The 13,108-nt window shown below is 52.2% G+C and overlaps 4 protein-coding genes across 4 annotated transcripts; 2 read left to right on the forward strand and 2 right to left on the reverse strand.

Annotated features, from left to right (window-relative positions):
* Window positions 1-761: 761 nt before the first annotated feature.
* Window positions 762-2,259, reverse strand: KD926_005334 (acyl-CoA dehydrogenase; the record flags this gene model as incomplete). Its single annotated transcript, XM_053095530.1, has 4 exons — window positions 762-808; window positions 881-990; window positions 1,066-1,981; window positions 2,052-2,259. The coding sequence occupies 4 exons, from the start codon at window positions 2,257-2,259 to the stop codon at window positions 762-764; spliced, it is 1,281 nt and encodes a 426-aa protein (XP_052949808.1).
* Window positions 2,260-3,042: 783 nt separating this feature from the next.
* Window positions 3,043-5,444, reverse strand: KD926_005335 (uncharacterized protein; the record flags this gene model as incomplete). The annotated part of the gene is made up of 4 exons (XM_053095531.1): window positions 3,043-3,866; window positions 3,918-4,194; window positions 4,244-5,084; window positions 5,161-5,444. The coding sequence occupies 4 exons, from the start codon at window positions 5,442-5,444 to the stop codon at window positions 3,043-3,045; spliced, it is 2,226 nt and encodes a 741-aa protein (XP_052949809.1).
* A 586-nt stretch (window positions 5,445-6,030) lies between these two features.
* fen1 (multifunctional nuclease RAD27) lies at window positions 6,031-7,486 on the forward strand (the record flags this gene model as incomplete). Its single annotated transcript, XM_053095532.1, has 4 exons — window positions 6,031-6,043; window positions 6,114-6,199; window positions 6,343-6,912; window positions 6,965-7,486. 4 exons carry the CDS (start codon window positions 6,031-6,033, stop codon window positions 7,484-7,486), a joined length of 1,191 nt encoding a protein of 396 aa, XP_052949810.1.
* Window positions 7,487-10,230: 2,744 nt separating this feature from the next.
* On the forward strand, window positions 10,231-11,525 carry KD926_005337 (histone H1/H5 family protein; the record flags this gene model as incomplete). Its single annotated transcript, XM_053095533.1, has 7 exons — window positions 10,231-10,300; window positions 10,396-10,421; window positions 10,586-10,608; window positions 10,722-10,852; window positions 11,031-11,089; window positions 11,149-11,352; window positions 11,403-11,525. 7 exons carry the CDS (start codon window positions 10,231-10,233, stop codon window positions 11,523-11,525), a joined length of 636 nt encoding a protein of 211 aa, XP_052949811.1.
* Between the last annotated feature and the right edge of the window lie 1,583 nt (window positions 11,526-13,108).

Here is a 13,108-nt window from a genome sequence, read left to right on the forward strand (position 1 = left end):
TGACGGAGTACGGAGTATACCCTGGAGAATATAGGAGTCCTCCGTAGGAACACACTTTTACATACATAGAGAGTCTTATTATCTACAGATAATACACCTGATAGATCAGAATCACCCTCTGTATGCACATACCCCGACCTGCAACAAGGCGTCGCCACTTGTCAATAGTGGCTCACAAAAATGACCGGTCAGATCCATTTTTTCTTCAATTTTTCCCCATTCAACTTTTGACTTTTGATCCTACATTTTCTCATACTCCGTACACCGTATCTCCAACCGGCAGTCAGGTACCGTCAGGGAGAGAAAAACTTTGCACCCATGAATAATAGGAATCCGTTGTGGCGACGACCACGGCTAAGATCTTTAGTCCCCCCGCTCGGGTTGGAGCCCGGATCATCATCGTCATCGGTTCGGAGGGTGGAGCACTTGGGTCACACTAATCGTTTAATTGTCAAGGCTCGAATGCTCCTGGGACTGGAATTCACGGGTTTTACTTTTATAAGAGTCCTTTCAAGGTACCCGACGGGATGGAGAGGAGGGAATTACCGTACGGTGTAGGTAAGGTGTAGGTAACTACTGTACACCGTATCTGGTAATGACCCACGTGGCGCAGAGGGTCACGTGGTGGTGGGTTCTCGAAGACTCTCCGTGTTGGTCGAAGTGTCTATACTGTCTGTCATCTACTCTTCTTTCTACTAGTAAATGAAGTCTGCGTATCGTTGGAATTCTATGTACAATCTACCACCCATCCTCAGTTTTATCTAGACAAACGCCTGGACCCCGGTAATGGCGCGTCCCAGGATCAACGCTAGACCAATCATTAGCCATCCGCTAGACATGGATTCCGGAGTACAGGGGACCTAGATCAGAAGGTACATACCGTGAATATCGCTCTGGCCCTCGTACGTTTGCACGACAAACAGATTCGCCGCATGTCGCGCAATTCCGTACTCGTCGGAGGTGGCATTCCCGCCGAAGATCTCCTGCAGGCTATTATTCGTTGCAAGGATTAGCCCTGTGTCTAGGGGAATGTGATGGATTAAGAAAGAGGGGCAGGGCACGTACATGCGGGAATTCGTTAGCGCCCGGTCACAGTTCTGTCGCTTGACCATCGAGATCATCTCCGGCGTAGATTTGCCCTCGTCCTTGAGCCGCGCGACCTGCGTAGCGGCGAGGGTTCCGTACGCCGCGTCCGTAGCGGCATCGGCCAGCTTCTTCTGGATCAGCTGGTACTTGGCCAGCGGGTTGCCCTTGAACTGCTTCCGCTCGAGAGCGTAGGTGCGCGCCCGGCTGAGACAGTCCTCGAGGGCGCCCATGGCCCCGAAGGCGATGCCCAGCCGCGCGCTGTTGAGACAGGTGAACGGGCCCGTCAGCCCCTGCACCTCGGGGAACATGTTCTCCGCAGGCACGGGGCAGTCGTCCAATTGGATCATGCCGGTGATGGAGGCCCGCAGGGCCGACTTGTTCTTGATGGCGGGCGTCTCCAGAGTACCCGAGGGACACTGGTCGCGCTCAACGACGAAGCCGCGGATCTTCCCCGTGGACTCCAGCTTGGCCCAGATGATGAGGACGTCGGAGATGGGGGAGTTGGTGATCCAGGTCTTGGAGCCCGATAGGAGGTAGACGCCCTTCTTCGTGGGATGTTCGCGTGCAACCGTCTCCATGGACCCCGGGTCCGAGCCGTGGTTGGGTTCGGTCAGCCCGAAGCAGCCCGCGAGCTTGCCCTTGGCCAGTCCCGGCAGCAGACGGTCCTTGAGCTCCTGCGTGCCGAAATCATGGATGGCCGTCATCGCCAGCGAGCTTTGCACCGACATGCCCGATCGATAGCCTGAGTCAACGCGCTCGACTTCCTTGGTGATCAACCCGGACGCGACGGTGCTGGCCCCGGCGCAACCGTACCCGTCGATGCTGGCACCCAGCAGACCCAATTCGCCCATCTCCTCCAGGATCTTGCGGTCGTAGTTCTCGTGGCGGTAGGCATCTGTATCACACGGAGGGGGTTAGCGTCTGGTACCAGGTAGACCGTAGCACGGTGGGGGGAGGGAGCGCACCGAGGACTCGCGGGAGCAGGCGTTCCTGGCAGTACTGTCTGGCCGTGTCTTGGATCGCCAATTCCTCCGCCGTGTACAGTTCCGACGCCGCTAACGGATCTTCCCAATTGAACGCAGTCGCGAACCCCCGCACCGACGTGGGAGTCTGACAGCGGCGGGTTGCTGATTGAAGGTGGCGCGAGGCCGTGCGGAGCATGGGTGATTGCATGGTTGCGCAGAGAGATTGGGAAGAGGGGGTCAGAGAAGAGTTAAAAAGAAAAATAAAATAAAATAAAATGAGAGGACTTGAAGTCTCTGGCAGATGACGATACTCGATATTTAAGTAGACGACCTGCGTCACCAGTACTTGAGTGCAGTGTAATGATTTACGTTCCGAAGGTTAAGAAGGGGCCGCCTCGACCTCGGCAATGCAACTCGGCCCGCTCGTTGGGGCTCTTCCGCGGGACGCCCTCCCTGTTAGTCAAGTATAGGAGTCAGTTGCCTCAGATGTATTATTCTTAAAATTTAGTGTTTAATTTCAAGAGAATGTTTCTATATTCAAAATAATAATCAGGGAAAGCATATAAATTCTATAGAGTATGAACATGTAAATATCGCTACTGTAAATGCGCCTAGATTCCCCATTCCCAATACCGTAACAGTGGCCCTTATACTCAACGTGCAGAATCAAAACAAGACATGTTAGTCACGATAGTGTGTGTGTGTGTGTATCTACAACGCCCCAAGGAGCGTGACAATTGCAGGCCCGCAAGAGGCAGACGATTTGCAATCTCTTGGACTTCGTTCCAGACCGATCAAGGCGTACGTATGCCATGTTACTGTACTATCGGTCTGGCGAACGAAAACCATTGGCCTGAGCGTCGAGAAGTCGCTCAAATACTCAACGGAGTAGAGACGTCAAAATCCAGTGGCCCATCAGCGGTGCTCACATCTTCCGACAATATGGCTCTGTAGTTATGCCAGGGCGCTGATAATGCGCGGGCTTGTCGTATCAAGCAGGCATTTGAGACTGCAGGAAATCGAAAACCCCCGTAGGAAAGTAATCCTCGTCGAAACCCCACAGGTCCGGCATCATGGGGTCGAGAGAGCCTTCCGAGAGGCCGGCTTGCGCCTGGAGTTGCGCGGCTTCGGGATCGAAGCCATTCCCCCGCTCGGCAGACAAAGGGGCCACCCCGAGGAGCGGAGGCGGATGGGTAAGGATGGTGTCCCGTTCGCCCAGCGGCTGGGCACCCGGGATGATGACGGGCTTGAACATGGACGGTTGTTCATGTGGGCGCTGTCCGGCCGACTGCTGGGTACCGGCATTCCGCTTCTCCCATTCCTCCAGTCCGGTGAGCATTTTTCGCAAGCCACGGGCTATGTGATGGCTGAGATGGCGCTCGCTCGCCCTCCGGCTGCAGGACACCATCAGTTCGACGACTCGTCCGACTAGTGCACGCACATATGCCACGTTGATGAGCAGGCCGGCCGATGCGATGGAGTTTTGTTGGCCTTGGCTACCGGGGATGTTGTTCGAGCAGCCCTTGGCCGCGATTTTCAGCAAGAATACGGCGGCGAAGGTGATCATACTGTGGAGATACAACGGCACACCGACCAGCGCGGTCTGAATGTCCGGTTCGTCTAGGACGACCAGCAGCGTCTTAATGGCCGATTCAATGGCCAAGTTCGCGCGCTTCTTGCGCTCCGGAGACATCGAACGCGCAGAACACGAGGAGTGATAGGTCCGTAAAGCCACGGAGTTTAGTTGCAGGCGAGAAAAATGGTAGTGCAGGTAGACGGCTTTGTAAGGATACGCACCAACATATCGACTTCCGGCTGTTTCAGCATTAGCAAAGACCCAAACCAGAATCTGCGGACTAGACATACCTAATCGAGGTAACCACGACGATTTCCAGGTTTCCAGATCGGCATCATATTGGTCAATTGTGTCAAACTCGCTCTCGGGTACTTCTAGGTCGACATCCGGACCGAACGCGTGATATATCCGGGTGAGGATAATGAACAGGTCCACCTGGCTATGTAGACGTAGCTCGGCCTGCGTGGCTGTGGGGGATAGGGTAAATGCGTTATGGTTTTTAATGGCATGGTCTTCGTGGATGATTGGCGGACGTCCGTATGCGATCGAGAAATGGTGCTCCAATGTCTGAGTGACGATTAGCAGCAAAAAGCAACAATAGAAAGAGCAAGCTTACATATAGAAGATACCATAATCGAGCCTGCTCTATGTGTTCTGGAGAGCCTTGCGTCGCTTTCCGATAAGACTGATGGAGACCAAGCTCGGTGGCTATCCGGACGCAATGGCCGGACAGTTTCCAGCTAATATCCGCAAGCCAAAACGCCCCGATGCATAAAGCGCGCAAGTCATCTAAAGTATGGTGGTCCAGCATTGACGCCGATGCTAGTCGGGCGAATTCGTTGTAGCAAGTGTCGAAGGTGCTCTCTTTGCCCTGGATGTGGAGGGCCGTCACAGTTAGGATGGCCGCCGTGAGCATCGTGGAGGAGTTGCGGACAGCAGTCAGGTCTTTGTGCACGAGCGCCATGCCGTCCCAGAGGTATCGATTGAGCACCCGGTCAAAATAGAAAAAAAGCTCTTGCGCCTCTTGTATACCCACAAGACCGCGGGAGATGAAATCGGTGACAAGTGCCCTGTCCGGATCATATTGTCGCTTGGGGGTGTTTGCCTGGATCTCGCTCAACTGCGTCACTTCGTATAGACTTCCCATCGGCGCATTGACTAACGAGGAGACCCCGTTTTCTTCCCGATCCAGGGCAAACTGCGACTCTTGCTGGAAGGACTGGGGAGCCGTCTCGGGTCCGTCTACCGCTGCGCCGGCATTGATATCGACGGAGTTTGTTCTCCGATCGTGTCCAACCGCGACCCCGGCATCCTCCGTGGACACCGTCGACTCTTTCCGATTCTTCTTCTTAGACGGTGGTTCAGTCGCCCTACCCGCCGTTTGATAGTATGAGAGGTTTGGTAAATCGGCTTTGCTCAACAGGTCGGCCATAGCGAGCTCGATGGTAGTTTTCCACCTGCGAAAATAGAAACCGGTCAGTTTATCCCAGTCGCCAACTCTAGGGGATGCAGTACTGAGCGGGGCAGATTTACTCCGCTTCGTCATCTAACAAAGTCTGGAGACTCTTGTTGACGATACAATCTAGACCCATGCGCCGACACCGGTGGCAGGTCGACTCTCCTGCTTTCATATCACATTTCACCTTATGCCGCTTGCACTCGGAGCAGGCCTTGATCTTCCGACTGATCTTGGGAACATGTCCAATGTTCTGCTGGGGATCGGGTTTCAGGGCCGGATGGTGCGCCGAAGCACCTTGGGGGGACGAGACGGACGACGCATCGTCATTGGCGTCAAAATGAGGGCGGCTTCGTTTCATGACGCCAGAAAATTCATTGCCAGAGCCGGTCCGGACAACATTAAAAAGTGTCTATGGCCGTCACCCCCTCTGCGCCCGCAATGAACAGGCGGTTATGGAGAGTTGGAGGAATGAGGAGAGGGGTGATTCGGAGACCGCGAGCAAATCGGGGAGGAGAGAGGAGATGGTTAACTAGTTAGTACTAGTCGTAGTTAGTTATCGGGGGGGATGCTAAGTGCTTAGATAACTTCGGGATGCATTGGTAGGCAGGGGCACTAGTGCCATACACAGCCGTGAGTGATCCATAGCGAGGAGCGCCCAGGCCTGATGATTCCTCCCAGTTTCCCCGAAGACGGAGCGAAAGAGACGCGGAGCTGCGGGGGTGCTCAGTACCACGTGATGGACGCAGCCCGCGGGCGCTAGTCCCGATGGAGCTTAATGAGAAGCGGCGCGCCAGTCGCGTCTTCGCGCGAACGACGGCTGCCTCGAAGGCTGCGTTCGTTTCTTTCTATCTGGTAGTCTCTGTCAAGTCCGTGGCACGAAGGACTTTTCCTCTCCTGGTTTTTTCTGTCTTCTTTTGAGTTCGGAAAGGAAGAAATCAGTTACAATGGGTATTAAACGTGAGTCGACTCCCTTTCGAGTCCATTGCCACCAATGACGCAAGCTTCCATACTAACCGAGTCCCTCTAGAGCTATACCAGGTCATTTCCGAAAATGCCCCCGATGCGATCAAATCGGGTGACATTAAGAGTCACTTCGGTCGGAAGGTCGCTATTGTATGTCACTCCCCCCGGATTCGTGCAGACAAGGCATTGATGCGCTGTTTGACGAGTGGAAGCAACTAACAGACGTCCATTGGAATTTAGGATGCGTGCGTTGTTTCCGAGCTTTGAACCTCCCCGCAAGCACTAACGCAAAGCTATCCAGTTCCATGAGTATCTACAGTTTCCTCATCGCCGTGCGATCCGAAGGCCAGCAGCTCATGAGCGACTCGGGCGAGACGACATCACATTTGATGGGCATGTTCTACCGCACCCTACGCATGGTGGACAACGGAATCAAGCCTCTATACGTGTTCGACGGTGCCCCGCCGAAGCTGAAATCCGGCGAACTAGCCAAGCGAACGGCGCGGAAAAGCGAAGCCACGGAAGCGCACGAAGAGGCCAAGGAGACGGGAACGGCGGAGGATGTCGAGAAGTTTTCGCGACGGACCGTGCGCGTCACGAGAGAGCATAACGCGGAGTGCAAGAAGCTCATCAAGTTGATGGGGATTCCCTACATTGACGCCCCGACGGAGGCAGAGGCGCAGTGCGCCGTGCTCGCGCGGGCGGGGAAGGTCTATGCGGCTGCGTCGGAGGATATGGACACACTTTGCTTCGAGACGCCCATTCTGCTGCGACATCTTACATTCAGTGAGCAGCGGAAGGAGCCTATTCAGGAGATCCATCTGAGCCGTGCGCTGGAAGGCCTCGGCATGGATCGTAGCCAGGTGAGCTAAGCTGTTCGGCGAGAGATGCAGACCCCAAACTAATGCGGTGCAGTTCATCGATCTATGTATCCTACTGGGATGCGATTACCTCGAACCAATCCCTAAGGTGGGACCCAACACGGCGTTGAAACTCATTCGGGAGCACGGCAGCCTGGAGAAGGTGGTCGAGGCCATCGAGAGCGACCCCAAGAAGAAATACGTCATTCCCGAAGACTGGCCATACCAGGACGCCCGAGAGTTGTTCCTCCACCCGGATGTTCGGGACGCCAGTGCTCCCGAGTGCGACTTCAAGTGGGATGCGCCCGACGTAGAGGGACTCATTGACTTCCTGGTCAAAGACAAGGGGTTCAACGAGGACCGAGTGCGGAACGGGGCTGCTCGGCTGCAGAAGAACCTAAAGTCAGCCCAGCAATCCCGGCTGGAGGGCTTCTTCAAGCCAATGGCCCGGACAGATGCGGAGAAGGCGAACCTTAAGCGCAAACACGACGAGAAACTACAGGAGCAGAAGAAGCGCAAGAAGGACGAGGCGAAGGCCAAGAAGGAGGCCAAGTCCAGACCTCGCGGTGCCGGGTAGATCGACAGAGAGGATGACAAGCGGGATCAATATATTTACGGAGTCAGAATCAGAATAATACTTACGGACCAAATGAAAATAAAACAAAATCCAACCAAAAGAAGGAAACCGGGAGAACGAAAGGCGTTATGTGGAGATCGGAATCAATTGACAACACTTACGGAGCATTTCCAAACAAGGCGTGGCGATTCCCCATTGGAACGACCACCGTCCAACTTCCACCTTGCACCTAGTAATCTACTATACGAATGGGATTAATCCGTATGATACATGAGTAGTAAATAATTGCCAGGCGAAACAACGTGGGGAAGGCCATGTTTGGGTATATTTTTGGGGCTTTCATTGTGCATGATCTGCCGTGGGAAGTCAATCGGGGCCGGGCAAGGCAGGGTTTTGCCAGCAAGAGGTGTTGGGCACAAAACTCATTGGCTGTGATCCTGAAGCACTCGGGGCTCTGGACACGCCAAGTCATCATTGCCTGGGTTTGTCTCTTAGGTGTCTATTTCTGGTTTTAGATTTGATTGTGCTGGCCTTGCTCGAATTGAGTGTGGCGTGCATTGAATGCCTGGGTAGACTGTACGACGAGTGGGACGGTGATGGTACGGCCATCTCAGCACAGTGTACCACGTCCGAGTTAATTATATGTCCTCGTTTTATCTTCAATGTTCTACTATTTATATAGTTCGTGATACTTCATTGATTATTCAGTATATAGTAAGTTTTGCGTGATTCTACGTCCAGTGATCAAAGTCGCGGGAGGTCTGGAACTATATACTGTCTGCGGCCGGATGCCATGGATGGAGATACAACACCCACCAAACCACACAGACCAGTATGAGAGCACTGCGCTTCAATGCTACAGAAAACAAGATAAATAGAGCATCAAAGCCCCTATCCTCAACATGGACCCGATAACCCCTGGGTTGGTGGACAGATCAGCTATTCAAAGTGTGCGCCAGATCACCCATTCTCGGGAGACGAGACAGGCCGTGATTCAGGTGGATTATGATCCTGGGTCCGACAGGGCTTAATTCGGAAATTACTGTAGATGATCATTATATATCAACCGGTCTCTTCTTTATATTCTACTCAGGAGATACCTTTCTGGCGGGAAGAGCATGCGATAGGCAAAGTGGTGATGCCTCCATCAAGATCGGGACCGGAAGCCAAGACGCGGACGAGCAGGAAGTAGGAAGTAGATCACTCAGACCCATCCACTTCCCGACAACTCGTCAATTCTCATAGTTCGCTGTACCTACCTGAATCACAATATGCTTGATTTCTTAAGTTCCCACATCCACCTCTACCACCCGAGAACTGTAATTCTTTCACCCCAAGCTCCATTGTCTCTATTCTCGAGTCATCACTCATCACCCTAAGCGAGCAGGTTGTCCCAAACGATCGGACCAAGTCAAGACCACCCATGGATCATGATCTATAACGTAGGGCGTACAAACCAATAACGAGAGCTCGCGATCCGCCATCAAGGTTCAAACTACGCCGTTTCAAGACGCAACGCCCACGGACAAAATGTATACATCATCCCACCCCCTCGTGACCGTTGGAGGGAGGGGGATCTGGGCACGAGGTCTGGTGAAACCCTCGCCTTGACATACCCCGTAGGTTCTAAAAGTAAAAAAAAGTACAACTATAACAAGGCCGGTAGGACCTAATGCTAATAGTATAAAATTCACGAGGAGAATCACGGTTCGTCTGGCGATGCAAGGGACCGAGCTCGGGGTTGGATCTGGGCTTCTCCGGTGTCTGTCTAGCAGGTTACAGCTCCTGCGCAAGCTGTGAGGAGGTCATGAGCTTGATTGAACGGCAGTCCCGTGAAGACATTTGGGCGTTGATGGAGCTGGAGAAGCTGTTCCCCAGCCATGAGCTAGAATTCGCTGCACATTCACTCCGTAGAATGCAGGTGAGGGAAATCCACCCACCAGTTGGTATGGTTGATAGAGGAAAATGTAATATTTTGACAAATACATTTTATTGAATTGAAGATACTAGAATTATTTTTATTTTTTATTTTTTATTTTTTAAAATTGCATTGGGGATTGAGATTGGGCATGCGAAAGACACAACAACGCGACCATCCCGAACAGACAGACGAGTGCAGAAGGGAAGGAAAAACTGAAAAAAAAAGGAAAAAAAAAATAATTTCACAAGCGAAGTGGATCTTGTGAATGTGCATAGACCAACATCATATTCAATTATTCCAGTAGAAAGGGGAAGACCTAAAAGATAATCATGAATGGGGGAGAGAAAGAGCAGCACGCGTCGAGGCATCATGCGTGAGGGAAATCATTCCAACGGGGGAAGAGCAGTTTCTACAGTCTACAGGATTAACTACGTAGGAAGATAAGAGAGGATTTACCCCATACAACAACCGAGAAAACACAAACCAAAGAAGTTCGATAGACAGAGGGAGAAAAGAAGAAAAGAAGAAAATTAAGACTGAAAAAAAAGAAAAAGAAAAGGGAGGGAGAGAGGGAAAAAAAAGAGGAGAGCGGACTTGACGTGTTGTGAGCGAAAGTGATCCTGTGTCAACACCCGCTGCCCTATAAAGCGCGCATGCCCCGCGGCCTTCCATCCCTTCCGCCGTCGTTTGCTTTTCTTCTCTTCCTTTCCCACTCTCGATCCACTCGACTTCCAGACTTCTCTCGACTATCTTCATCTTCCTGTGTCACTCTACTTTCATCCACTTGTTTCACTTTCACCCACTCCCACTCCAACCTCCCAAAATGCCTCCCAAGAAAGCTTCCACCACCGCGACCAAGAAGGCTGCCGGTCCTGCCCACGCCTCCTACCGTGGTATGTTTCCCCTGATCTTTCACCACCACCACATCGCGTAGGGGTGATTCGAGTACTGTTCTCGTCGCGAATGACTGCTGATTCGTGTAATATAGATATGATTAAGGATGCTATCCTGAACGTGAGTTGATCACGCCGTCCTGAACGGGCCTTGGGGATGACGGGCGCGGGCGTCAACCGTCTGCGACCGGGACCACGCCTCCGCGTCGTCAATCCCCCCAACGCCCTGTCGGACCCGTCTGATTTTGTAATGAACTTGATCGCTGACTCTTCCTTTCACTCCAGCTGAAAGAGCGCAACGGTAGCAGGTAAGCTGAATTTTGTTTCCCCCCGTCTCCCGACCGGGGTTGTTGGGTTGCCGACGTGGCAGTCGACTCCTTTCCCCTCCTTCACCTCTCGAAGCTAACGCTCCTCGTCACAGCCGCCAGTCCATCAAGAAATATGTGCAGGCCAACAACAAGATCTCGTCTGCTTCTACCGCCGCCTTTGACAGCCAGTTCAACAAGGCTATCAAGACCGGTGTCGAGAAGGGTGACTTCACCCAGCCCAAGGGTACGTTTTCTTTTTTGTCTCTTCGCGTTGCCGCGCGTCGCTCCCTCCCTTTGCAATTGCCATTACTTTTGGCTCACCTCGTCGCCGCTGCCTCTGCGCGTGCACTCGAGGTTTCTTATCGCTGTCCCGTCTTTTGTTGATCTTTGATGGGGTGCCGACTGACGCGTCTTGCTGCTAGGTCCCTCTGGTCCCGTGAAGCTCGCCAAGAAGGAGCCTGCTCCCAAGCCTGCTGCTAAGGTAAGTTCTTATCCATGTTCATGTTCCAAATATTTTGTCTTCTCGCTCACACGTCTTAGAAAACCGCTGCTGCCAAGCCCGGTCCCAAGAAGGCCGCTGCTAAGAAGACCGAGAAGACCGAGAAGACCGAGAAGACTGAGAAGGCCGACAAGCCCAAGACCACCAAGAAGAGCACCACCTCCAGCAGCACCACTACCACCACCAAGAAGCCCGTTGGCCGCCCCAAGGCCAACACCGCCAAGCCCCGCAAGGCCTCCACCACTGTGAGTACTGTCCCTGTATCGTGAAGAGGAATATACTGATCGCAAAGCAGGCCCCCGCCGTTGTCGACCAGCCCAAGGTCCTCGGGACAACCAAGTCGGGCCGGGTGACGAAGACGACGGCCAAGCCTGCCGAAAAGGCCAAGAAAGCGGCTCCCAAGAAGAAGGCCACTTGAAGTTGAGATTTCTTGATTGAAATTTCTGAGCGATTGCGTGATGTTTTTCCTTTTGTCTTGTCCTCTTTTATCCCGCTTTGATTTGGTTTTTTTGTGACGTGCTTGGGTGATATCTTTGGGGGTTCCCCCCCCCCTTCTCTCTTCGGTTGTAATTTTTTTTTTCTGTCTATCGCTACTTCATTCTGCGACGACACTGTTTCTGGGATACGTTGGTTGTTCTTTCGTTTTATCGGTAGGAAAGGCGTCTTGTGGTGGATCTTGCAACGGGAAATATCTTATCTTGTTTTTATTTGCTTGGTCTGTGGGCTTGTCCTCGGATGAGGGTATAACGTTGAATTGAATTACTTGACCAGTTCATTGATATCTCAAATTTGATGCGGCATCCGTAGAGCGGGAACAGATATCTTGCGCATGGCTTCTGCGGACCCAGTACGGATAGTAGCATGACGCCGAGGCACCTCAGAGCGAGGGTGGATCATTTACCGAGCCACTGACTGGTTACTAATTCTTCTCCCGGTCGCCTAGAGAAGTAGTTATGATATTTAGGTTATATATCACTGCCAGTATTGAGTATAGACCATAGACGATAGAGTTGTATACAACAGCCCGATCCATGGGACCCGGCGGGAGCACAACTCCGAGTATTTACTTGACTACCACCATATTCAGTTAGGTAGTTTACGGAGATTGTAAAATCCGACGACGGTAACCGTAATCCACCCAGGAAACAGCGTAATTCATTCCAAAAATAGCAGAAAGAGCACTATCGTCTGTTAATCTTACCGTACCCACCGTACTGCCGACCTACCAGCCCTGGTATGGAGTAGGAGGACTGCAGGTGGAATAGATAACTACATAGCACATACATCCACGAGGTATCCGCGACCTAAGTAAGTAGATAGATAGATAGATAGATCATCTGACACCTGCCGTCACGTCGACTTTCCAGATTACGTGCAGGAATCTGGGCGTGGGTATGGTGTGGGAGCAGGGGGGGAAGTCAAGGGACATACACATACTGCCAGCGCATATTGCGTCAGACTCAGGGCTGCGGAGGCAAATTCCTCGGGTGACGTTTGGGAGGTAGAGAGGAATTTGTCGATCTTCGGAGAGGAAAAACATGAGCATCCACCGCCATAGGAGAACGGAGTGGTGCACTACATTTTAGGATGAACTCTCCTCTTGTATGAGTGGAGTCACAGTCAATTGGTATATGATCGTTAGAGACCTACTCCGTAGGATAAGGTGGTATTCCTATTTGTCCCCTGCATGGTCGAGTCCTCTCCTTGCAGGGGAGACTTTTCGGAAGTAAAGTTATAAAAATACATAAGATACTTTACAGTAGATACCGCCCGATACCGTATTTCGTATTTGTGCCTGGATAGCAATACCATGATAATACCAGAACACCACTAGGCCGTGACGGGGAACCTCCGGATTGCCTAGAAAAACATCCCGTCGGACATAAAATTATGCATTTCGTAGATTGATGTATGCACCTTGACAGATGTTTATATTCTACGAGAATTATAGTATATTATAATGCATAGACCTGATGCTTCTGCAGAATGGACGGGCTCGAG

The sequence above is a fragment of the Aspergillus affinis genome, assembly GCF_023601865.1.
Source record: "Aspergillus affinis strain CMG 70 chromosome Unknown NODE_264_length_13925_cov_84_063813, whole genome shotgun sequence".
Lineage (NCBI taxonomy): Eukaryota > Fungi > Ascomycota > Eurotiomycetes > Eurotiales > Aspergillaceae > Aspergillus > Aspergillus affinis.